The 24,392-nt window shown below is 47.6% G+C and overlaps 1 protein-coding gene across 4 annotated transcripts in view; it reads left to right on the top strand.

Annotated features, from left to right (window-relative positions):
* ZC3H3 (zinc finger CCCH-type containing 3) overlaps window positions 1–24,392 on the top strand; it is a 137,394-nt gene that overhangs the window by 37,614 nt on the left and 75,388 nt on the right. For all 4 annotated transcript variants that reach the window (XM_036397118.2, XM_054518596.1, XM_036397127.1 and 1 more), the window contains one exon: window positions 22,665–22,815. In XM_036397118.2, coding sequence (XP_036253011.1) covers window positions 22,665–22,815 — 151 coding nt within the window. The remainder of the gene's footprint in view (window positions 1–22,664; window positions 22,816–24,392) is intronic.

The following is a 24,392-nucleotide window of genomic DNA, read 5'->3' as shown; positions in this document are numbered from 1 at the left end:
TTGGAGGAGGACATTCCTGTGCCCCATGGGAAGCATGGTTTGGGATTTGGGATAAACCAGGGCTGCTGCCTTGTGCAAAATCTGGGGTTTTTGGCTCCTTAAATTCCACCAGGAAAACACTCCCTCCCCCCCACTTCCAGACAGTACGTTAAAAGAGGAGCAAACATCCCCCTCCTCATCTGTGGATGCTCCTTGAGCTCTATCCCCTGTTGGGATATTCCCTTTCCATCCCTTTCCCGGCATGGATCCTTCACCTTGGCAGCTCCCTGAGGCAGGAGCAGCCTTTTCCTTGTATTTCTGTGCCTCATTGACTCCCATCTGTTCCCACTCTCCAGCTTCAAACCTATTCCTTTTGGCTTTTCCCTGTTTTTCCCCTTCCACTTTCCCGTTTAATCGTAGCTGTGTTGTTGGACTCAGCATTTTCCCAGCGCTGAAATGCGGGAAGAGACTTGGGAATGGGAGATGGGTGGGTGAATAAACCCCCCCTGATGCTTTGAGCAAGACCACATCCCAAAGGGATCCTTTTGGGATGATTTTTAGGGATAACTGGACTCAGCCCACCTGCCCTGGAGAGCTGAATTCCATGTGTGTCGCTCCAGCAAAACAAGAAGGGATCTCTTCCCTGTATTCCTCGGTTTGGGATAGATTTTTTTTTCCCTATATTCCTTGGTTTGGGGTTTAATTACACCAATTTCCCAGCTGGAAAGGAAAATGTGGGGGGATAAAATTTGAAGCCTGTACTGCAAAGTTTAAAATTCCTGGATGCATTTCTCCCTTTCTTTTCCAATTCTTTATAAAACATATTCAGACACAGGTGTGGAAATCTGTGGGAATAAATTGATTTTTCCTTCCATCTTTTTCCCGTTGGGATACTGAGAAGCAGGATCTGACACCAGGACCTGCTCTGGTACCCTCTAGGGGGCACGATGCCTCTGCTGTTTTTCTGGAGAAAGGATTTTTTTCCCATAGGGAAAAACGAACTGAGAGTTACAAGAACCAGCAAAATATCCGTGTGTTCAGCAGGAATTGTCGCCGGGCCGGAGCTGCTTGGAATTTCCCCGGCAGTGTTGCCCTGCCTTCATTTTTGTGGAACTTTCAGGGTAAATTTGGGTTTAATCCCTAATTCTGCCTTCAGCCCCAAATAAAATGAGGCGTATCCCGGCTCCTCTGGAGTCTTCATGAATCCTGGATAATTTTGGGATATCCTGGATGAGCTGTGAGGTGCAAGAATTGAATTTAAACACTGTGTTCATTTTTTTAACTCCTTCATTTCCCCTATTCCTGAACCATTGGGAAGTGAGAGTGGAATAAGACGCTGAGAAAATTATGCTCTGTAAAAAACCCCTTTGGGAATAAATCCTGTTTTCCAGTGCTCCTGTAATTACCTTTTCTCACTCCGTGTGGGATTCCTGCCATAGGGACAGAGCTGGGGTTGCTTTTTTGCTGCCTCTGGGATGTTTCCCACACGGAGCCGATTCCTGTCTCGTTAATTGATTCCCAAGAACAGTGAGTTAACCGGGAATTTTTTATTGGATCAGATTATTTTATTTCCCTGCCTTCCCAAAACTTTCACCCTGTCCTTAGCCACAATTAATTCATTAATCGCTGCTTTAATTGCTCCACAAGGGGAGGGAACAGGGTGCCATCACCTCCGGACCCTCTGGAGCAGAACAAGAGCGCAAAAGGCTCTGCCAGAAAATCAGATCTACCTTTTCCAATCGGTCCCTGCTGACCTGGATTGTCTTGGATTTTCTGGCAAAGAGCTTTGTGCCAGAGTGACCAAATTAAGGAGTGAGGGGATCCCTGTAAAGGATAAAAATGGGGTGTGCATCCCTGGCTTTTCATGGACAAAAATTCGGGATTTAAAAAAAATCCCAAACCACCTTCAGTTATAATTTGAGTAAATGGGAAAATTCCCCTTTTTTATGACATAAAATTCCTCGTGCAAAATGAAAAAATGACCTCCAAACCCTTGTTTTTCCATTAAATATCCTCATGCTGGGAATTTTTTTTTTCTCCTTTTTTCCCCTCTTTTGTACATATCCAGGAGGATTTTGTTCCGGAGAGGGGAATGTTGAGGCACAAGCTCTGTGCTGGAACTCCGCTCCAGCCCGATCCTGCTGCATCTGCTTCCCTCTGCCTCATCCTTCTCCACTTTTCCTGCTGGGTCAGGATTTTTCCAGCTCGTAATCATTCCAGCAGATGGTGGGATAAAGGGATGCTGACCAGGAAATTACCTGGGAGCCGGGAGCAGCAGCACCTTTATGTCACAGAGTGCCAAAAATCCGTTTTCAGCGTGGCTGGGCTTGTCCAGGGAGGGCATGGAATTATGGAAAAGAGTGGGAAAAGCTCTCCAGCTCTTTTCTGGGGATCAGGATAAGGGTTTTTTTTTGGGAGAAGGCTGAATTGGTAATTTAAACCTGCTGTGGTGGTTATTTAAGGTGGGGTTTGTTGATGTCCTGCAAAGTTTCCACAGGGAGAATCGTCTGCTCCTGTGACGTGAGACTCCTGAAATTTTGTGGGGGAGAGTGGGATCTCCAGGAAATTCCTGGTGGAGCAGGGCAGAACCTTTGGGATTGTCCAGTCAGGAAAACTGCGCTATCCTGTGGATTCAGGCATTTGGTGTTTGGTGTAAGAGGGTGGGATCTCCAGAAGATTCTCATAAAAGTAGGGCAGACCCTTTGGGATGTATCATCCTGCCAGGAATACTGCATTCTCCCGTGTTTTGAGGCTCCCGGTGTTTGATTTGAGGGAATTGGATTTCTAGGAGATTCCTGGAAAAGCAGGCAGAGCCTTTGGGATGTGTTGTCCAGCCAGGAAAACTGAACTGTCCTTGGATTCAGGCATTTGGTGTAGGAGAACGGGATCTGCAGGAGATTCCCAGAGGAGCAACACAGCCCCTTTGGGATGTGTTATCCTTCCAGGGAGCACATTTCTCCCAGGATTTTACCACCCAAAAAGAGGGAAGTGGGAAACCATATAATTCCATGAGATGAATCCCTTTTTTCCTCCTGCCTGTGCCCCTTTTTAAGGAATATCAACGAGGCAGGTGCTGCTTTGGGAATACAAAGCCCCGCTCCCATTTTCCCAGTGCCTTCCCCGGAGCTCAGGAAGTATCCGGTAAATCAGACACTCCCGGCTCACTCCATCCAGTAATGAAGTGGGAATGAACTCTGGAAAAGGGAAGGGGGAGCAGGGGGGGATGAACTCCCCGGAGATTGATGGGATGTGCTGACGTCGGGGCCCAAACACGACCATCTCACTTTTCCAAGCAATCCATCTGGAGCTTCGGTGATCTGTCATCCCGGCGAGCCGGGAAATTCGTTAGGAGACTTGGAAAAGAGCTCCCACCTTTGCGGTTTTTCCGGCCGATCCCTCCCTCCCTCCCTTTGGGAAAGAGTTGAGGGGGGGATGCAAAGGAATCTTGGGAGCTTTTTCCCGGGATTCTTGAGGGTGTTAATTTTGTGGCACAGGAGTTTAATTGTGCTTAAACACTTGGATAAATCAAGGAATTCCTTGATATTTGGTTTATTAAAAATTGGTTTATTCCCGATTTTTTTTTTTAAGCAGAGCCAGAATGGAGAATGGGAAGGAGATTCCTTAGGATTTAGGGCAGTCAGGGAAGTGTTCAAGCAGCTTTGGAAGGAAAGGTGATTTGGGAATTTTTTTTCAATTTTATCCTTGTTTTTGCTGTTGATCATTCTGTCTGCTCTAGGAAGAATCTATTTGTCGTTCTGCTTCCTGGTTTTCTTGCTTTTAAATGAGGAAAAGTGGGATGTTGAGGGCTGTGTTAAAAAATTCCTCTGAGGTATCCTAAGGGAAGAGCAAAGTATTCCCCATTGTGCTCATTCCTGCCTGGATTTGCATCAGAATTAATCCCAAATTCCATGTAATGATCCAGATTAACCACTTCTTAAATGGAGAGAGAACAATTCCTTGAATCTGAGACCTGGGATGTGACAGGGTCTAAAACCCTTTTAAAACTGAATTTGAGATTTTCCTACAAGGATTCGCAGGAGAATTAATCCCAAATTTTGTGTAAAAAATGATCCAGATTTTTAAGGATGAATCTCTGGAAGTGAAGGGCAGAATGATCCCTGGAATCTGAGACCTGGGATGTGACAGATGATAAAGCTCCTTTAAACCTCATCTTGAGGTTTTCCTGCAGGCATTTGCAGCAGAATTAACCCCAAATTCCATGTAAGGATCCAGATTAACCACTTATAAAGCATGAAATTTTGGGAAGTGGAGAGCAGAGCAGTCCCTGGATCCTGAGACCCGTCCCTTGATTCTGACACTTGGAATCTGGCCAGGGCTAAAGCTCTTTTAGACTTCAGCTTGAGGTTTTTCTGCATGGATTTAGTGAAATTCCATGTAATGATGCAGATTATTAACCACTTTTTAAGGATGAATTTTGGGAATTGGAGGGCAGAGTTACCCCTGGATCAGGGATGATCAGTGGGATCAGTGCTGGGGCTGGGACTGGTTTTATGGAAAGGGCCACACAGTCCTTGGTCCAGACTTCCAGCACGCAGTTGTTCCCAATCCAGAGGCACAGCTGGCATGCCATGGCCCTGTCCCAGCATCCCAGGATGTATTAATAGCCCCACAATTTGGGAATTCACGGCTGGACCGAAACCTGACTCCAGCCACTTTCCCACCCTGCACATGGACACAATTATCTTGGAGACTCCAACCATTTCCAGCACCCCTGCTGGAAAAGTGCAGCTCTTTGGTTGACATCCTGCTTTTATCCTTTCTCCTGAATTCCTGGAGAAGAGGTCAGGTGTTAATTGAAGGGAGGGAAATCCTGGGAAGTCAGGGCAGCACTGATGTCTCCTTTGCTTTTCCAGCAAAGTATCCTGGACACTGCCTCAGTTTCCCTACATGATTCTCTCCCTCCTAATCCTCCCACTTGGTTGCTCCCAGGAAGCTGCATGGGGAAAGGAATTTCTCCTTCCCTCCATGAAAAGCGGTGGCTGGAGCCCTCAGGGACAAATCTATGTGGAGATGGGTGTAAATATCAGGTGGCAAAGTGCAAAGTCCACAAGATAAAATCATGGAATCATTAAGGTTGGAAAAAACCTCGGAGCCCACCGAGTCCAAGTGTTCCCTCAGCATTTCCAAGGCTACCACTGACCATGTCCCTAAGTGCCTCAGCCACATGGATTTTAAATTCTTTCAGGGATGGGGACTCCACCACTGCCCTGGGCAGCTGTGCCAGTGCCTGACCACCTTTTCCATGAGGAAATTTTCCCAATATCTGACTTAAACCTCTCCTAGTGCTTCTTGAGGTTGTTTGCTCTCATCCTGTCTCTTCTTCCCTGAGAGCAGATCCTGATCCCACCTGGCTCCACCTTCCTGTCAGGGAGTTGCAGAGTGAGAAGGTCCCTCCTGAGCCTCCTTTTCTCCAGGCTGAGCCCCCTCCCAGCTCCTGTTTGTATTCCAGAGGTTTTCCACAGAAATTATCCCTGCAAATCCACCCTCATTCTCCTTTTTTTTTCCCCTGCAAATCCTGTTAATACCTTGAATCCCAGAATGGTTTGGAATGCTTTTGGAAGGGACTTTAAAGACCACCTCATTCCAACCTTTTCCATGGACAGGGACAGCTTCCACTAGAGCAGGTTTCTGGGATTCCCTTTTGTGGGAGCAGGAATTAGAATATTTATGGAATAAACACACCCATGGTGTATTTTGGTAGTGGTGCTGTCACTCCTTTGCATTCAGTTTGCTGCAAATTCCTGATCCCTGTATCAATAATCACTTCCCAGCTCGTTATAAATTTCCATCAGATAAATATTGATATTCCACTCCAACTTTATGGATAAACAACCTCCCTGGCTTCCATATTGTCCCAGGTTTTATGGATAGGAAAAAAATAAAAGGTGGTTAATGATTTGAAACAGCCTCGAGTTGGTTTGGGTTGTTTTATGTCCACTTGTGTTAATCAAGGGGGAGGTTTGGGATTTGTTCCAAGAGAGGTTTTGGTGACATTTGAGGTATCGGATGGTGTTATCCATGAGGGAATCCAGAGGAATTCTGGGAAGAGGCAAGTTAACAGAGAAGTTTTGGAGTTTTGAGCAGGACATGGATATTTTTTCCCACCTGAGAGCCACTTTGGGAACTTCCCGGGAGCCTGCGGCGCCGCTCGGTGTTAGTGTCGCCCTCGGATCCGGAGGAGCTCCTGGAGGGGCTGGAAAATCTCTGGCTGCAAATGAAGCTCTGATGGAAGGTGCTGCTCCCGGGGTGCCTCTTCCCGTGTTCCTTGGGGCGGGAAGCAGATCCCACAGGCACCTCCCGTGCGATGTCTGTGCCCAGCAGGAAGGGAAAAAACTGGAGACAAAGGAGAAGAGGAGGTGTGCCATGTGCTGCTCCTCTGGCTCTCCCCAGCCTCAAATTGCTTGGAGACATGGCACTGGCTCCGTGGATTCCTGGGAGCCACTACCCTGAGGGAAGCACTTTTCTTCCCCTAAGAGCTGAAGGATGTCTGGGGACTTTTCCTGCCACTTGTGGGACGTGCACAGGTACATCAAGAGGAGAAAATCTGCCTGGAGAAGCCTCTTCCTGAGGTTTGTGCTGAGCTTGGAGGAAGATTTTGCTTAGCTGATTGGCTTTTGTTATCCTTGAGGATATTTAACCCCCTCTGGAAGACACATTCCTTGGGCTGGAGCTGGTGGGAGGAGGAGTTGGGGGGACACTGGGGACAGCACGTGTTGAGCTCCTGGTGAAAAACAGCTGGAATGTGTAATCCTAGAAATAAGGATCTAAAGCTGTCCCAAAGGCACATGATGAAGGGCCTGGAGGGGAAAAACCTGGAGGAGAAGAGGGAAGAATCATTGGGATCTTGAGTTTCTTCAGGAGTGGCAGCTCCAATCTCTGCTCTCTGTGACCACGGCCAGGACCTGAGGGAATGGCTGGAAATGTGTCAGGGAAGGTTTATGTTGGGTATCAGGAAAAGGTTCTTTCTCCAGAGGGTGATGGGGTGCTGGGACAGGATCCTTAGGGAATGGTCATGGCCCCAAGGCTGCCAGAGCTATTGGAAAAGGCTCTCTTGCACAGAGGGGGATTTTTAGGGATGTCCTGGAGGCCAGGAGTTGGACTCGTTAATCCTCGTGGTTCCCTTCCAACTCAGGATATCCTATGAATCCAGAGGGTGTTTTGGCTGGTGGACAAATCCTTTTGACCCTTAAGTCCATTCCCTGTGTCAGGCACAGCTATCCCAGGAATATTTTAATGTGAGATTCAGTCATTTTCTGCCTTGAACACCTTAAAACCCGTGGTAAAATCACCACCTGCTCAGCTATTTTCTCCTCAAGCCCATCTTTTCTACGAGCATCTGATTCCCAAGTTCTCAGCTTTTTTTCCCTCCTGTTAATTATTATAATTACTTTTAAAACCTGGCCCCTGATTAGGCACTAGGTGGACACGGTGGCTGGGTTTTATTGCAGAACCTGCTCCTGCTCAAGGAGTTATTTTTGCTGAAGGCTTCCCCGGAATTGCTGAGTCAAGACAACGCTTTGATGGGATAAACATCTTCCCGCTCCCTTCTGTTCAGACCCTGGAGCCCCATTTGCCTGAGTAAAGACGTTGAGTTTCTTGGAATGCAGCTCCTGTTAAAGGAGCCCTGGAGCAAACACGGCGAGCTCTTGCTGTAATTTAAGAGTTTATCCCAAATCCATGAACCATGGGCCCAAATTTGGGGGCTGGAAGTTGCTTCCTTGTCTTGACCCTGTCCCTCCCAAGACCTGCAGGTGGGATTGAATTCCCACTGATCTTGGAGCTGGTCAGTGCTTTCCTCATGGACACACCACCTCGGAGCCACTGGTGGTCACCTGCTCCTAATGTGGCTTTTCCAGAAGGGTTTGGCCAAAAGGTCAGCGCTCAACTGCTCAATGGAACCATTCCTGATGGATGCACGGAGAGGCTTCCAGGGGGGAGCACGTGGGGTTTACACAGAAATAGTCGCTCATCTGACTGAATCGTTAATGCCCGTTGCCCGCGGAGACTAATTAAGGAGAGCTGCAGCTGTTTTGGGAAGCACTTTGTGGGGATTACAGCACGGGCTGGAGGAGCTCTCGGAGTGTGAAACATTAGGAAAGGCGTTTTGTGCCGCTGTGCTCTGAGGAGTTAAGGGAAGGCGGGGGTTGTGGGGACAGAGTTTTCCAAACTGTTTTGTTGGAGATGGTTTCAGTTTGGCCAAACAACGGGATGTGAGTGGTGACAGCCTGGCTTTGGTGGGGACATGTCAGGAACCCTGGGAGAGAAAGGTTAATAGGGTGTCCCTGCTGCCTTTCCCTAAAATCCTGATGCCTTTTCCATGTGCTCCTTTGGGAATTGGGGCAGCTGGGGGGGGGCAGGGGGGCGTTGGTGCTTTCCTCTGTCACTTTGGTGGCTCTGAAGAGCTCATGGGAAAGACCTCAGGTTTTTTGTTGTCCAGAGAAGAGAGGGGAGCTGGGAAGGGTCTGGAGCACCAGGAGCAGCTGAGGGAGCTGGGAGGCTCAGCCTGGAGAAAAGGAGGCTCAGGGGGGACCTTTTGGCTCTCTACAACATCCTGCTCCAAGCCCCATGTCCAACCTGGACTTCAACAAGTCAGCCACAGCTTCTTGGGAATTCCATCCCAGCCCTTCCCCACCCTCCCAGGGAAGAATTCTTTCCCAATATCCCATCTAACCCTGCACTCTGGCAGTGGAAACCCTCTACCCCATTGTGCTAAATTTGTGTGATACAAGGCTTCCTTTATTCCTCCTTTTGAATTTTCCAGTGGTTTTATTTGGTCATTTAATTTATGTATCTTCATTTACATAAGATCAAGTTTTCTTGCACATGGGACATAAATTCTCCAAGACCATGGAGCACTTTGGGTTAATGTAAAAGAAAATATTGGGACGCTTTGTAAAACCTTGATTTTGTGGAACTCCTGAGCCATCCTGGAAATCTTTGATTCCTTGCTCGTAAACCCTCCTGAAGGGTTTGCTGTACTGGATTAAATCCTAAGGCCCTGAGAAGCAGCCAGTGCATGGATCTTCTGGGAGCCAACGGGAAAACTTTGGGAGGCATTACTGCAGTTGAGATTCAGGCTGGGAGTCTGGCTGTTCACACTCCCAGTGGCATGTGCAGAATCCCTGGAGCTCCAGGGATTACGGCTTTATGGTTCGCACGTGGGATTTGCTGTGAGCTCCTGGTTCTTTTTATAGAGACTCTATTCCGGGGGGATTTCGGAGAGGGAATTTCTGACCTTTCTGACAAGAAGCCATCATGCTGTGAACCAGCAGGAAATCCAAAGTGATTTAGCCCATGGTCCTTTTTAAAATCCAGCTGTTTCCTGGTTTAGGATGTTGTTTGTTGGGTGATTGTTGTTGCCAGGGGCTGGAGCTGTGCTGAGGCAGGATCTTGGTGCCCTTGCCTTGTGTCTTCATGGAATCTGGGAATGGTTTGAGTGGGAAGGGATCTTTTAAGACCATCTCGTTCCATCCCCTGCCATGGGCAGGGGCACCTTCCACTATCCAGGGTGCTCCAAGCCTCATCCAGCCTGGCCTTGAATTTTTCCAGGAATGAGGCAGCCACAGCTTTTTCTCTGGAAAACCTGTGCCTCACCACCCTCACAGAGAATTCCTTCCCAATATCCCATCTATCTCTGCCCTCTGGCAGTAGAATGCCATTCCCCCTTTTCCTGGCACTCAATCCCTTGTTCCAAGTCCCTCTCCAGCTCTCCTGGAGCCCCTTTAGGCATTGGAAGGGGTTCTGAGGTCTCCCTGGATCCTTCTCTTCTCCAGGCTGGACATTCCCAGCTCTCCCAGCCTGGCTCCAGAGCAGAGGGGCTCCATCCCTTGGAGCATGGATGAGTGATGGAGTCACCATCCCTGGAAGTGTTGAAGAAATGTGTGGATGTGGCACTTGGGGACGTAGTTTAGTGGTGAACGTGGCAATGCTGAGTTAACGGTTGGACTTGATGTTCTTGGATGTATTTTCCAACTTCAACAATTCCATGATTCTGGGTTTATCTTCCCTCCATCGTCCCTCCTTGTCAGGGGGCATGAACCGGGCTCCCACCCGGCTTGTGAGATGTATGGAATTCTGCAGGACTCATACCTGGAGGATTTTTTTTGGAGGAGGGGATGGATTGTAGCCTTTTCTCCATCCAAAATATGCATTTGGTTTAATAATAAGCAAGAAAGAGTACCTGCCCTTTTCCCTGACACTATGGGAAAAACCCTGGAGCGCTGTCAACAAAAAGATTCCCTGATAGCTTCAGAAAGGAAATTAAAATTTATCAAATATTTCCCCCCCTGTCTGGAGCAGCTTGTCAGATGTGGAGGCTGGAAAAGGGAGATTTGTTGTTCTTTCCCTCTCCCACACTGACACCCCTTGGCGATCCCAAGGGTGTGACAAAGGGAATGCTCTGCTCACCTATCACTCAGCCTTTGGAAAATTAATTTTTTGTTGGAATAGAATCCAGGTTCCTCTGGAGGTTTGGAGTCCCAGGAAAGGATTGAAGGAAAGTGATTTGGGTTGAGAGAGGCCTCAAAGGTCATCTCATTCCAGCCCTCTTCTACGGGCAGGGTCACCTTCCATGAATCCAGGTTGCTCCAAGCCCAGTCCAACCTGGCCTTGGCCAGATGCCGTTTCCTTCAAGCTGTGCTGTTGGAGAGGCACATGCTCCAGGATGATGCTCAGGGATGCAGGAGTAGCAACCTGAATGTAAAGCACTGGATCAGATGGTAGAGATGGGATTATGGACATTTTGGGTAAAAGAGCTTTTGCTTTACACCAAAATTAGATTTTTTTCTTTGTTTTGCTCCCTTCTTGGTTAGCAGCCTTGGATGTAGTGAAGTTGATCAGAATCAGGTGACTTGCAGGTCTGAGCTTTCCTTACTATGATGTCGTTGACCTTGGCAGCTGAGGAGCCACCAAAGCCAAAGCTTTCTTCTTTTCCTTTTCCCAAGAAATTGATGCAGGCTCATCTTTCTACTTTATACTTCAAAACCATGTCTGAAAGGAATAATGGAATGTCCTGAGTTGGAATGTGACCCACATGGATCATCCAGTCCAACTCCTGGCCCTGCACAGGACACCCCATGAATTCCACCATGCGCCTGAGAGGACCTTGAATCAAAATTATTCCGAAGTCTTGTGCTGTGCTGCTTACTTGGGATTTTCTAAGGAGGATTGGCTCTCCTGAGCCATCCAGGTAGCCAATGGGAATTTCCTTCTTGTAATGCTGTTTTCCACATCGTGAATTTCAGTGACCCTCGTCCCCATGTGGATTTGATCCAAGAGAAAGTCTTGCCATTGTGTTTCCATGATTTAAGATCCCTCTCACTGCACCCCATCCTGAAGAGGATGTTTTTTAGGATCAGACCTATGAGAAGATTCCATCTCTGGTGCAGGAATGGTGGTTTTGGGTCATCTGGTCCCATTTGAGCCCTAGTGGTCAATTCCTTAAGTTGTGCCCATGGAATGGGATAGTGGGTAGGGTTTGGGTGCCTCTTGGTGCCATCCAAGCCCATGCTGAGCATGGAATGCTGTTGGATTCTTTCTCCTCCAGCACAGCTGAAGCCGTGGTCTTCGGGGAGGTGGGAGAGGTGGATGAGTGCCAAACCCATCCAGCTGGATCACCCAAATGGGCAATCCAAGGAAATCAACCACATGCCCTGATGCTCATGCACAGCTTAGGCTGTGAAATTCTTTATTTATAGGAACTTAACGGATGCTGTAATGGCTTCAAGCAGATGAACACATTTCTTTAAAGCAACAGCAACGTTCTTCCTCCTCGAGGGGGAAAGTTTTAACTGAAAGAGGGAAGATTTAGAGCAGAAATAAGGAAGGAATTCTTCCTTGGGAGGGTGGGGAGGCCCTGGCACAGATTGACCAGAGAAGCTGTGGCTGTCCCATCCCTGGAAGTGTTCAAGGCCAGGTTAGACTGGGCTTGGAGCAACCTGGGATAGTGGAAGATGTCCCTGCCTGTGGTGGGGCTTCGGAACTGGATGATCTTCAAGGTCTCTTCCCAGCCAAACCATTCTGGGATTCTCTGAAGTTCCTTTGAAGGGAAAGAGCTGGGACAGAAACAGCACTGAAAAGACCGCACACGTTTTCCTCTTCTTCCTTCCCATCCATCCCGAGCTTTGTCGAGCGACGGATAAAAAGGGGGGAAAAAAAACAACCAACCCACCCACAATAATCTATAGCAACTGTCAGCCAGCAAACTACTCCCATTTCATAGGGATAGGTTGGATGTCAGCGCGGGATCGATGGCTCTCGCGCCGTAATTATAAAAACTCGGGGGTTGTGTTGCTTGAGTGAGTTTGGGAAGAGTAGGGTCTCAATCTTCCCTCTAATGGGGCTTTGGCAGTCGGTGGCGCAGCGGCTTCGTCTTAGTCTGACAGTGTTGTCATTAAACACCAGGTAGTGTGGAACAACAGGGAACACGGCTCCGGAGCGGCCGGGAACACGCGGCTTTGACAGGAGTGATTTGTCATCGAGGAGCTGCCCAAACTCCTGAGCCTGGAGTACGGGCGGCTGCTTAAAGTGACTTATTGCCCCTGTCGGCGGCTGCAGTTGTGATTTGATAATCGGTAAATGTTTGTCAAAGATGAATTCCCTCCTTGATGCAGTGCAGTGCTGGAAAAGCAAATGAAAAGCAGGGGAAAAGAACGTATTGGATGGATTAAAGACTAGGGCAGGATAAGGGTGATGGAAACAACAGGTTTCCCTGTTAACTTGGCATCCTTCCTTCAGGGAGGTGGACGTGTTGAGGTTTGGGATACTGAGATGGGGACTCACTGTCAACATGGGTGCTGGGGGATTGGGAGTGCTGCAACATTAACTCAATTTCAGGAAAAATTTTGTCATGGAAAGGGTTGTTAAGCATTGGAAGGGGCTGCCCAGGGCGGTGGTGGAGTCCCCATCCCTAGAGGTGTTGGAGGAATAACTGGATGTGGCACTCAGGGCTCTGGTCTGGGTGACAAGGTGAGGACCGATCACAAATTGGACTTGATGATTTTGAAGGTCTTTCCCAACCTTAATGATACTATAAGGAGTGGGTTTTTTTCCAAATTTCAAAGATCCTGGAGCTGTGCTTGGTCTTGAGGGGCTGTAGAGTGATGTGGAGCAATGGTTTTCCTTTTCTTAAGCACAGGGAATCATGGAATGGTTTGAATTGGAAGAGACCTTAAAGATCATCTCATTCCATGGTCAGGGAGCCATTGTGGTGTGTCTGACTTCAGCTCTGTTCTCTTCTCTCTGGGAAGTTTCAAGAGTTTTTTTGCTAAGGAAAACAACATCCTGGTTCTTTCTTTCCATGGATGTGATGCTTTTCTGGCTTTTTGGCAAATAGTTCCCTCGGCAAACCCGTGTGCACCTACTCAGTGGTTACAACTTGTAGTAGAATCCCTTTGTTTCTTGTAGGGATGGATTTTGAACCTGTCTATTGCCTGCTTTATATCAAAGTTTAGAAAGGAGAATTAAAAGGATCTTAATGAACCTTCTGCCTGCAAAGTTTTCCTCCCATCTCCCTGAGTTTATCCCAGTTCCTCTGCTGAATGCCAGAGTAGGGTCAGGTTCTTTTTAAGTGGATGCTTAGAAATCTAAAAGCTGGCCTTCTGTTGGATAAGTGGCTTTGAGGGTGGGGAATACCTAAGAGATTCAAATTTTTCCTTGTTAAATTTAAATAAAATAAAATAAAAAAAAAAAATTAAGTCAATCCTAAAGCATGAATGCAAATGGAATTCCAGCCCGCCGAGCGCTCCCGTCGTTTCCCGAGGCAGAGCCACCTCTCCCCGTGCCACAGTGAGGCGTGAACACGAGATCCCTGAACCCATTTGATTATAGCCGGGGTTTTTCTGGTGTCTGAAGTGCTGGAAACGATCAAGAGCAGGAAAAGTGGAGTGATTTATTAGACTCATAAAAATTCATACTTTGTTATTCCAGTTGTCTTCCATCTGCAGCTTGTTAGAACGAGCACCCCTGGCAGCTCCCGCCGTGAGGCCGGGGGGGAGGAGGGCATTTATCAGCTTTCCTCCTGCCATCCCGCTCTCATTTAGAGGAATGGGTCCAGCTCCTGGAAACACATTAATAATCATTCACCGAGGGAAGGGGGGAAGGAAAACCCACCACCCTCTTTTGTTATAATAATAAGGGTTGTGTTTGAACAAGGGCCGATGCTCCAGAGACCCATTCAGGCTCTTTAGCACAGGCTGGAGCTGGGAAAACGGTGTTCAGAGCCTTCAGTGTGACCTCTTCTTGCCAATCCTGGTGGATAATGTTGGGTCTCCTCATCCTTGGAAGGCTCTTCTGCTCCTGTGACGTTCGGAAGGGCCATCCTGGGGCTTTTTGGAACTGGTGATGGGAATGTGACAGAGCTTGTGGGGTTACTGGGGTTACTGGGAGGTTGGTGATGTGTCCTCCTGTCCTCACCAAGACCTTGTTGGACCCCTCTGTCTCTGCCTCTCTCTGTATTTTGGGATTTGAGGGAATAAGCCAAGATACTTGCTGGTGTTTCTGTTGCAGTTGGAATATTGGTGTTGGAATTGTAGGGCTGAGTCAAAGGCACGGTTCTTCCCGTTACTTTCTAAGGCTTCCCAAATCACCTGCTGCCTAGGGGCTGGTGGAGCTGAAGTGACCCAGACCCCTTTGGAAAATGATACAGATTTGGATAAATGTAGGATGGCTTTGATTGGGAAAGACCTCTGAGATCATCGAGTCCCAGACATTCCCCCAGCACTGCCAGGGCTACCACTGATCCATGTCCCCAAATGCCACATCCACACATTCTTGAACACTTCAGGGATGGTATTCCACAAGGAGTGGGAAGGGTCTGGAGCACCAGGAGCAGCTGAGAGTGCTGGAGGGGTTCAGCCTGGAGAAAAGGAGGCTTGGGGGGACCTTCTGACTCTGCACAACTCCCTGACAGGAGGGTGCAGCCAGATGGGGGTCGGGCTCAAGGGAAAGGACAAGAGGAAAGGACCTCAAGTTGTGCCAGGAGAGGTTTAGATTGGATATTAGAGAAAAAAATTCTTCATGGAAAGGTGGTCAGGTGTTGGAATAGCCTCCCTTGGCAGTGATGGAGTTACCATCCCTAGAAGGCTTCAGAAAATGTGTGGATGTGGCACCTGGGGACATGGTTTAGCAGTGGCATTGGCAGTGCTGAACAGTTTGACTCAATGGTCCTAGTGCTTTTTTTCAATCTAAACCATTCCATGATTCCATGCTGGATATTGTGGTATCCTGGGAACACCCAAACCCCAAAGACACCACATCCACTGAACCAGATCCACTAAAATCCATCCTGTGCAGCATCCCAGCTGCAGATTGAAGTTGGGATTGCACCAGTGGACTGGAAAGGGAGAACAGGTCCTCAGCCTTTAGGGAGGCTGATCCTGAGTGTCTCTTGCAGCAGCATTTTTCCAGGGAGTTTCTTGTAGCTCCGTGACTTTCACGTCTGCTGCTTTTCTTTTCCTGTCACGCTTGCTGCCAGTGTTTTCCTCGCTGTCGGATTTCTCCTGGCTGTGCCATCCCCAGCTTTTCCAGATGCTCTTCTCCTCGCTCCCCTTCTTTCTTCTCAACAGCTCAGGCATCACTTTGTTCCCCCATGACATCTCCACGCATCGTGGGGCTTTCCTAAACATTTGGATTTTTGAAAGGCTCTAATAAGATCTGCTTGGAACCTTCCCTTCTCCAGGCTGGACATTCCCAACTCTCCCAGCTGTCTCCAGAGCAAAGAGGCTCCAGCCCTTGGAGCATCTCCATGGCCTCCTCTGGACTCACTCCAGCAGCTCCACATCCACATCCATCCACTCCAGAGCTGGGTGTAGAATTCCCCGTAGAGTCTCACCTGAGTGGAGCAGAGGGGCAGAATCCCTCCCTTTCCTGCTACTGGAAGTTTACTCTTCAGGTTGGGAGATGTTTCCCCACTCTGTATTTCCTGGGAACAAAAGTTCTGTATTTTTCACCTTAATGCAGGAATTCTGGATGCAGACCCAGACCCTATGGAATTTATTTGAGCAGGATATGTGGATTTGACCAGAGAGGTTGTGAATCCTCACACCTGGAAGTGTCCAAGGCCAGGTTGGAGAGGGCTTGGAGCAACCTGTTCTAGTGGCAGGTGTCCCTGCCCATGGCAAGGGTTTTGGAATAAGGTGGTCTTAAAGGCCCCTTCCAAGCTAAACAATTCCATGAATTTAATACTTTGCCTGATAAAATGAGTGTTTCTTTACAGTTCATCTCCAAGTGCCAGTGCCCAACGCAGCCTCGCTCCTGGTGGATTCCATGAACTTCCTCTTTTCCTGTGGTCCAATTGACATAACGGAATTAGCCAAGCAGATTCGCTATTAATTTCCCAAATATTCCCAGCTGAAAGCAGCTGCCATGCTAAGCAAATTTTCCAATGAGTTTGGAGCTCTCTAAAATATTCCAACTCCAAATCCTGCCCTTCTCCCATCCTCTCAAAATGTGACAACCAGAGCAGCTGTCGTGCTCTGGGTCCCAGGTAAAGCAGTTTGGATCAATTGGATTTATTTCCTATTAAGCAGCAGTTCGTGATCATAAAGCATCGTTTACACGCTGGCATAAAGAGCCGTCGCTCTTGAAAGAGCTCAGGAACTGAATGAGTGTGAAAATTAAATTCCCCTCTTAAACCCAAGGATGGTCCTTTTGGAAGCTGATTCCAGTCGCAACATAATTAACCTCTTGCTGTGCCATTCTGTGGGAACATATTGAACCTGCTCCGGGATAATCATCCCTAATACTGGTGTCTGCTTTCACACTGAATTCCTAACAGCATTACAGTAATCCCAAAGCTTTTGTTGACTCCAGGGACTTGGCCAAGTTGGCAGCCAGGACAAAAGGTGTCAGAGCCACGTGGCTCAGGGGTGATGCCGTCGAGGTGTGATGGGATGGGAAACACCAGAACCATTTGCTTTTGGCTGGAGGAGCTGTAGTGGAACTTTATTCAGGTTTTCCATGGGTTTATCCCTGGTGAAGGTCGTTTCCATTTGCTTGGAGCAACCTGGTCTAGTGGAAGGTGTCCCTGCCCATGGCAGAAAGTTGGAACTCGATGGTGTTAAAGGCCCCTTCCAAGCCAAACCATTTAATGATTCTTGTTTTAGTCCTTGTTTTTTTCTCTCCATCTTTCTCAGTTTTTCCCTCCATTGCTCTTCCCTTCCCATCTACAGTTTTTCTCATCCAGGGAAGCAAGTGGTGTTAGGGATAATCCCCAGGAGATTTGGGTGTATTCCCACCTCTGCACCCAATGATGAGCTGAAATCTGAGACTGGAGAAGAGAAGGATTCAGGGAGACCTTTGAGCCCCTTCCAGTGCCTGAAGGGGCTCCAGGAGAGCCAGAGAGTGACTTTGGACAAGCAAATGGAGTGACAGGACAAGAGGGAATGGCTTTCCACTGCCAGAGGGCAGGGACAGATGGGGTATTGGGAGGGAATTCTTCACTGGGAAAGTGGGGATGCCCTGGAATGGAATTCCTAGAGAAGCTATGGCTGCTCCATCCCTGGAAGTGCCCAAGGCCAGGTTGGATGGGGCTTGGAGCATCCTGGCTCTTGGCTGATGTGAAGGGCAGTGATTGGGATTCCCAATCCCTGTAATCTGCTGTAGCAGCAGGAGTGAGGCTGATCCATCCTGGCCATCAGAGCTTCCCATGGTGCTTTTGCTGTCAAGGTTGCTCCTGGCTGCAAACTCCTCTGCTGCCCCCAAATTTGCCCTTGGACCTTCTTACTAAAATCCTGAAAAGCTCCTCCACCACCTTCCCTTCATCCACGAGGTGGGAGACAGTGCGGAAGGATCAAATCCATTAGGAAGTGGTCTTGCAGGGATTTTACAAGGATCAGATGTGGGGGCCTCATTCCATGCCTTGACATTGGTGATCCCAAAATCCAGATAATAGAAGCCAGCAAATTGTTTTTAGTCAGGGATGCCTTTTCCCATGGAAAAGAGGGAAGTTTGATCCCATACCATCCCAGAGCATCAGTGGATGTGTATGATGGTCCTGCTGTAGCCTGGGATATCTGGTTGAGTGTCCTCTTCCTTCTGGGATTTGAGGGTAACAGTATGTTTTCCTGAATCTTCCCTTCCTGACCTGGAGCAAATCCCATGGCAAGGGATTCATCTTCATGTCGGAAAGGGTCTGCTTCCAGAAAATCCTTTGGCAGAGATTTTCAGTTCTTTTTGGAGATGCTTTGGGTTCCAAGTGGGAGTTTTTTACCCCCTGTCAGGAGCTGGGACATGCTGGTGGCTCCTTCACTCATGTCCTAATAGTCCTTAACCCTTTTAATTTTTTCCCTCATGCCTGTTTGGAAAGAGCAGTTTGGTTTTATCAGAGGTTTTTGGTTTCTGCTTTGCTTTTTTCCTTGGGGTGGTTCTGCTTCGCTTTTTTTCCTTGGGATAGTTCTGCTTCATCCCTTTGATCTCTGAGGTTTTCCCTGGCACTGGGGACATTCGTGGCTGTGAATCCAAGGTTCAGCTTCTGCTCCCCAATTTGCATTCGTCCCTGCTCCCGTCTCGCTTCCAAGTGCTGGAAGATCAATGTACCTGTCACTCACTGCTTCCCATCTCGCCTCCGATCGGGATTAATGGCACAGCTCGGCACTGTGCCCCGATGGAGACACACGGGAGGGGTTCTGGTGGCAAAGGATTGACAGTGGGTGACCTTGTGGTGCCCAGGTTATGACTTAATTTAATTCTTTCCCCCATGCCTGCCCCCATACAGGAAGCTTTTCTATCCCATATCCTGTTCCTAAAGCAGCAGTAATCTCTTGGATTTGGGAATGTCCACTCCTGAAGTTCCCCTTGCTTATTTAACTTCCTTTTTCCCATCAGTGTCTGAACAGGATTTACTTTGCCATTATTGTCGTTTCCCTAATCCATCCTGAGCAGCATCATCTTCCTCTTGCCTCATGGATTTAGAATCACATAATCATGGAATAGTCATTAAGGAAAAGATCTCTGAGATCATGAAGTCCAAATGTTAATTCAGCACTTCCAAGGCCACCACTAAACTCTGTCCCCGAGTGCCACATCAACACGGCTTTTTGGGACATGTTTCACTAGACCAGGTTGCTCCAAGCCCCATCCAATCCATGGATGGGGCAAGCACAACTTCTCTGGACAACCTGTACCAGGGCTCCCCACCCTCACATAGAAGACTTCCTTCCCAATATTCCATCTAACCCTACCCTCTGGCAGTGGAAGCCATTCCCCCTTGTCCTGTCACTCCAGGACCTTGTCCAAAGTAATTTCTCACCTTTCTTTTAAGCCTCTTTTAAAAGCAGGTTTCTCCAGACTCTTCTCCAGGTGAAATATTCCAGGAGCGAACTCTTTTTGTGCCCTCCCTGCTTCAACTTCCCCAGGGGGCCAAATCCTGGTACTTCTCTCAGGAAAACAAGAGAAGAAATAAGGACCCTTGCATCCATCCCCTTTCCTAAGGGATGCATGTGTGGTGGCTCCTGGATCCTACCTGCGTGAAGCACCCTTGTGAGATAATTTGGCAACAAATTCCCCATCTCAAGGTCAGCATTGGATAAGAGGAAACAGCTTTAAGTTGTAATTGGGGAAGTTTTGTTTGGATACGAGGAAAAATTTCTTCACTGAAGGGATTGCTTGAGCTGCCCAGGGAAGTGGTGGAATCATCATTCCTTGAGGGGTTTAAAAGCCTGTGTGGATGTGGCACTTGGGGACATGGTTTAGGGGACATGGTTTAGGGGTGGCCTTAGCAGCACTGAGTTGATGACCTTAGAGGTCTTTTCCAACCTTAACAATTCTACATTTAGAGTTTACACCAGGATTTTTTTTTTTTCCCTGGGAACAGGAGGCGCGAGTAGCGCCCGCGGGATTCGCGGCTCTGCAGAAAGCCCCGAGCTCAGCAGCGCGCGGCCCTGGCTGATAAATGATGCTCATATCCCATTCGAATATGATGCAAGCAGTTTTTTTGTAGTTTGTCTTCCATGGCGGTAGTAAAGTTTTTAATTAGGAAAGCTAATGAGATCGATTAGTCATTAGAAGTGACCTCTGGATCGCGGCGAGGAGTGGGGATGTGTGCGCCGGGCTGATAACGGGGGACGCTGGGGTATTGTTTGTAATAAAAGCGTGAAGTGTTTGATTTGAGTGAAATGTGCCACGGGGAATACATCACGCGGAGAGGAAAAAATTACAACCCTGGGAGCCTGTAATGAAGGGAATTAAACCAACATCCTGTCTAAATAACATGATTATCTACACAAAACCCCTCAGCTAGCAAGTAATAATAGAAAACGGAGCTCTTCGGAGAGGCTCTTTGAGGAGGTGGTTAATGCTGGAGTCGCGCATCAGGCACTTTCCAAGGAGCAGCTTCGGAATGAATACACCATCCAATTACCTCTGGGAATAGAGTTTACCAGGTGCCAGCCTGTTTTGGGGAAGGAGGAGGAGGAGGGGGATGCCTGCAATAATTTGGGATCTCTCTTTCTTGTCAGGCAGGAGTTTGATGCAATTCTGGGTTGATTGGTGGCAGCTCAAGCTTGTGTGGGGGGCAAAAAGATGTTAATTATGTATTCAGCAAATTCCCAGCTTAGTTATTCTGTGAGGTTGGAGTGGAGGAGGGAAAGGGGCAACTTGTGCTGTTGCTGGCTGGGGAGGATGTAGGATTGTGGCTCTCATCCCTTCCCCAGTGGGGTGGAAGTGATTTGGGTACGTGGTTGGTGCAGTATCCGTGCGAGGTTGGGTGTGCCCACATGTTCTGAGTGACAAAAGTGACAGAAGGTAGATTTAGGTGGGATACTAGGGAGAAATTCTTCCCTGCAAGTGTGGTGAGGCCCTGGCAGACATTACTTGTAGAAGCTGTGGCTGCTCCATCCCTGAATGTGTCCAAGATCAGGTTGGAAAGGGTTTGGAGCAGTCTGGCATGGTGAAAGATGTCCTTGCCCATGGCAGGGGGTTGAACTGGATGGTCTTTAAGGTCTTTTCCAACCCAAACCATTCCATGAGTCCACGATTTCAGGTCAGTCCCACCATTACCATAGCTGGGGTTTCATCATGTGTGTGGTGCTGGTCCCTGCAGGGGTTAGCACCTCTGTTGTTTTGTTGTCCCCATTCTCCTGTCCTAAATGCAGTTCCCCGAAGGAAAAAACTCCAAGTTTGCTGGTACTTGGGAGCAATTTTAATTGTAATTGGAGCTTCAACTCTGCAAAGGCTCTAAAAGCCCACGCAGAGGTTTGGTCACTGCACTGAAGAATTTGATCTGCTACCAAAAAAATCCTGAGATAGGAAAAGAGCAGTGAGATCCCGTTTGCTTTCCATGTTCTTTCCTCTCTCCTTTCTTGCCTCACCTCTAAAGTGACCTCTGAAGTGCCTCACCTCTAAGTGGCCGCAATTTCTCTAAGTCATTGAAACATCAGATGGTTTCTACTGGAAGAGAACTTGGAAGATCCTTTAGTTCCATGATTTATCCCATGGGTTCAGATTGCGGAACATTGCAAGCATCATCTTTACCACAAAAAATTCCAGTGATTTTTCTGTCATGGCAGAGCCTGGTTTTTGCCTTTTTCCACCACCAGGGGTTATAACTTTTTTTTTTCTGAATTTCTGAATGGAAATTTGTGTTGCCTGATCCCTCCCAAAGCCAACACAAGTCACCAACTTGTTGGGAATGCTCGAGAAGGAAAATATTCCCTGTATGAAACTGTAAAGCTGTGAGTTGATGTTGCCACTGTTGCAGGGCAATGGGGGAGCTGTTCCCTCCTTTCTAGGAAATGGTGTCAGATCTAAAATGTATTTCCTTATTTTTCCTAGTTTACCTGGTAATCCACCTTATTTTCCCTCCTGTCATAGAGACAAACATGGGGATGGGTCGAACGTTTTCAGTGAAAATAATGCTCCCACTTTTCCCGTCCCAACCTTTCCATAATTTTAATGAGAGGATCTCCAAGAAAAACAGCCAGCCCTTTAAATCAGTTATAAAACCCAGAGACCGAGGCTCAGCATGGAGTGTCAGCTTTAATTATCTGGGCAGTTACAGCTGTATGTTATAAAAGTCGGGCAATTAGGTGCATTCCTGAAAGCTTGGGAAAAAAAAAAAAAAGGCTCATGGAGGAAAACCACAGTCAAACATAGAACTGTTAATTGCACGAAACATTCTGCAGAATAACCCGGGATGTAGATCATCCTGCAACATAGAGAATCCAGGAATGGGTAGGGTTGGAAGGGAGCTTAAAGCTCATCCACTTCCCTATCCATCGAAGGGATTTTCCATTATCCCAGGTTGCTCCAAGTCTTGTCCAACCTGGACTTCAACACTTCTGGGGATTAAAAGTATTATGAAAACACCAAGGATTAAAGTCATACATTTATTTCCAGATGTGGATCAAGGTGTTGTTGGTGAATCCATGATTCCCGTGGTAGTGTTTTGGTGATGGGCTGGTGAAGCCAGTTCCAAGCACATCAATACCTTTCTGTTACCATCAGTTATACTGGTCCTATTCCTGAAACTTCCCCCCTTTTTTCAGGGGCTAAAATGTTGGATATAGGACTTCAGTTGGATGTGGGACCAATGGCCATTGAACTTGATGATCTTAAATGTCTTTTCCAACCTTAAAAATTCCATGATTCTGTCAGAGTGTCGTTGAGATCCCCTCTGTGCCCATCCACACCTGAATTTCAAGCCTGTTTTTCGATGTTTTTTCTCCTAGGATCCAACTTCCACTATGTAAGGAGCCCCCCAGCCAACAAGGTGATAAAGACGCGCTACAGGATCGTGAAGAAGAGCATGGTGCCTCCAGCCTTATCATCCTTCACCAGCCCCATTCCCACCTGGAAAACCAGGCGTCCCATTACATCCAGGTAATTCTGCCATGCCTGGAATGAGCTGGTTGGCATGTGGGAGCCATGGGAACTCCCACGTTGGCTCAGTGTTTTTCTGTCGCATCTTCACTGTTTAATTTCTCTTTGTTTGGCCTACTCTGAGTTTATTGACTTAAAGTGTAAAATCATATTAGGAATTGTGTTATCCTGAGCTGGTGCCAACAGCTTACGCCTTTGGCTTCCTATGTATTCCCTCTTGGAATTAATTATTTCCATGGAGCAGTTAAATAAGCTGAAAAGAGGATGAATAAACGTGTGGATGTTGGTGATGAAGGGGAGCATGCTGAATACTCCAAACTTCCACTAGGATATAGGTGCTGTCCCAAACTCATTTATTCCCAATTATCTGGATGGGTGAAACATCCAGAAATATTTTGTCACTGCTTAGAGAAGGCACTGAAGGTGCCATAACCTTGAGTGGGAATATTCCTAAATCCTTAGAAGTGGAGATGTTTCCAGGGAGTGTCTCAGAGACCAAGAAAAGACCTGGAGCTTAAAGCAGAAGGGTTGTTAAAATAATCGATTCTTTAGAACAAGGTGCAATTAGAAGCAATGGGTTTGGTGAAAATACAGATTTTGGCTATTTTTAGGTCAGGAATAGCTTGTCCTCCCATTGGAATGTCAGGAGTCATGGGCAGTATTTTGGGCAAAGAGAGTCTGTTCTGCTCTTCTCCGACTTTGTTCTCCCTGCTCCAGGTGGATTCCTCCAAAAGTCATTCCCCAGCAATGCCCTGAGGATTGGTGGCTTTTATGGTAGAGCTGTGGAGGGACAAAAATCGTGATGATTGTTTTTAAAGCCTGACTTTGCCTGATATTTCCCTTTAAAAGTGAATTTTGGGATTCCCAAATTGGTATCTGAAGGGACGGTTGGTTTTGGAAGAGTTCAGGGTGATGAAGCGAAGTATGGGATGAAGAGAGTGATTGGTAAAAAAGGTTGGGTCAATTATTTTGTGTATTTTCCAAGCTCTTGGTTGAGAAACTCCTCCTCTCCTGTACTCTACTGGTCTCAAAGTATGAAACCATTCCACTCTTCCAGTATGGAAACTGGGATCTTTTTGGGCTCATGGTCAACCTTACCTACACCACCTCCTCCTTTGTCTTCACATTCTGCTTTTGCCTGTGATATTTTCCCACCTGGGCATCATCCCTGAGATCCACAGGTTTTGTTCTGGGTTACCACCTCCATTTGCACATCCTTGGGATGAAATTCTTGCATTTCCCTGTCCAGAAACAAACCATGTACTTTTTGCCTGCTCCACAGCTTCTCTGGGAAACCTGTGCTAGGGCCTTACCACCCTGGAACTGTCCAGGGCCAGGTTGGATGGGGCTTGGAGCAGCCTGGGATAGTAGAAAGTGTCCCTGCCCATGGCAGAAGGTTCCTTCCAACTCAAATGGTTCTGTGACTTTCAGCCTTAATTAATAGAAAACAGCTCATCCTCCAGCTGTTGGGCTCAGCCTCTTCCCTCACACCTTGTCACTCCAGATCTGGATGTTTGATGGATGGAGGATCCATGCTTAGAATCAAGGCAGGGATTAGCTTTGGGCATGGAATTCAG

The sequence above is a fragment of the Molothrus ater genome, chromosome 1, assembly GCF_012460135.2.
Source record: "Molothrus ater isolate BHLD 08-10-18 breed brown headed cowbird chromosome 1, BPBGC_Mater_1.1, whole genome shotgun sequence".
NCBI classification, from domain to species: domain Eukaryota; kingdom Metazoa; phylum Chordata; class Aves; order Passeriformes; family Icteridae; genus Molothrus; species Molothrus ater.
This window is presented reverse-complemented; position numbering and strand designations above follow the sequence as displayed.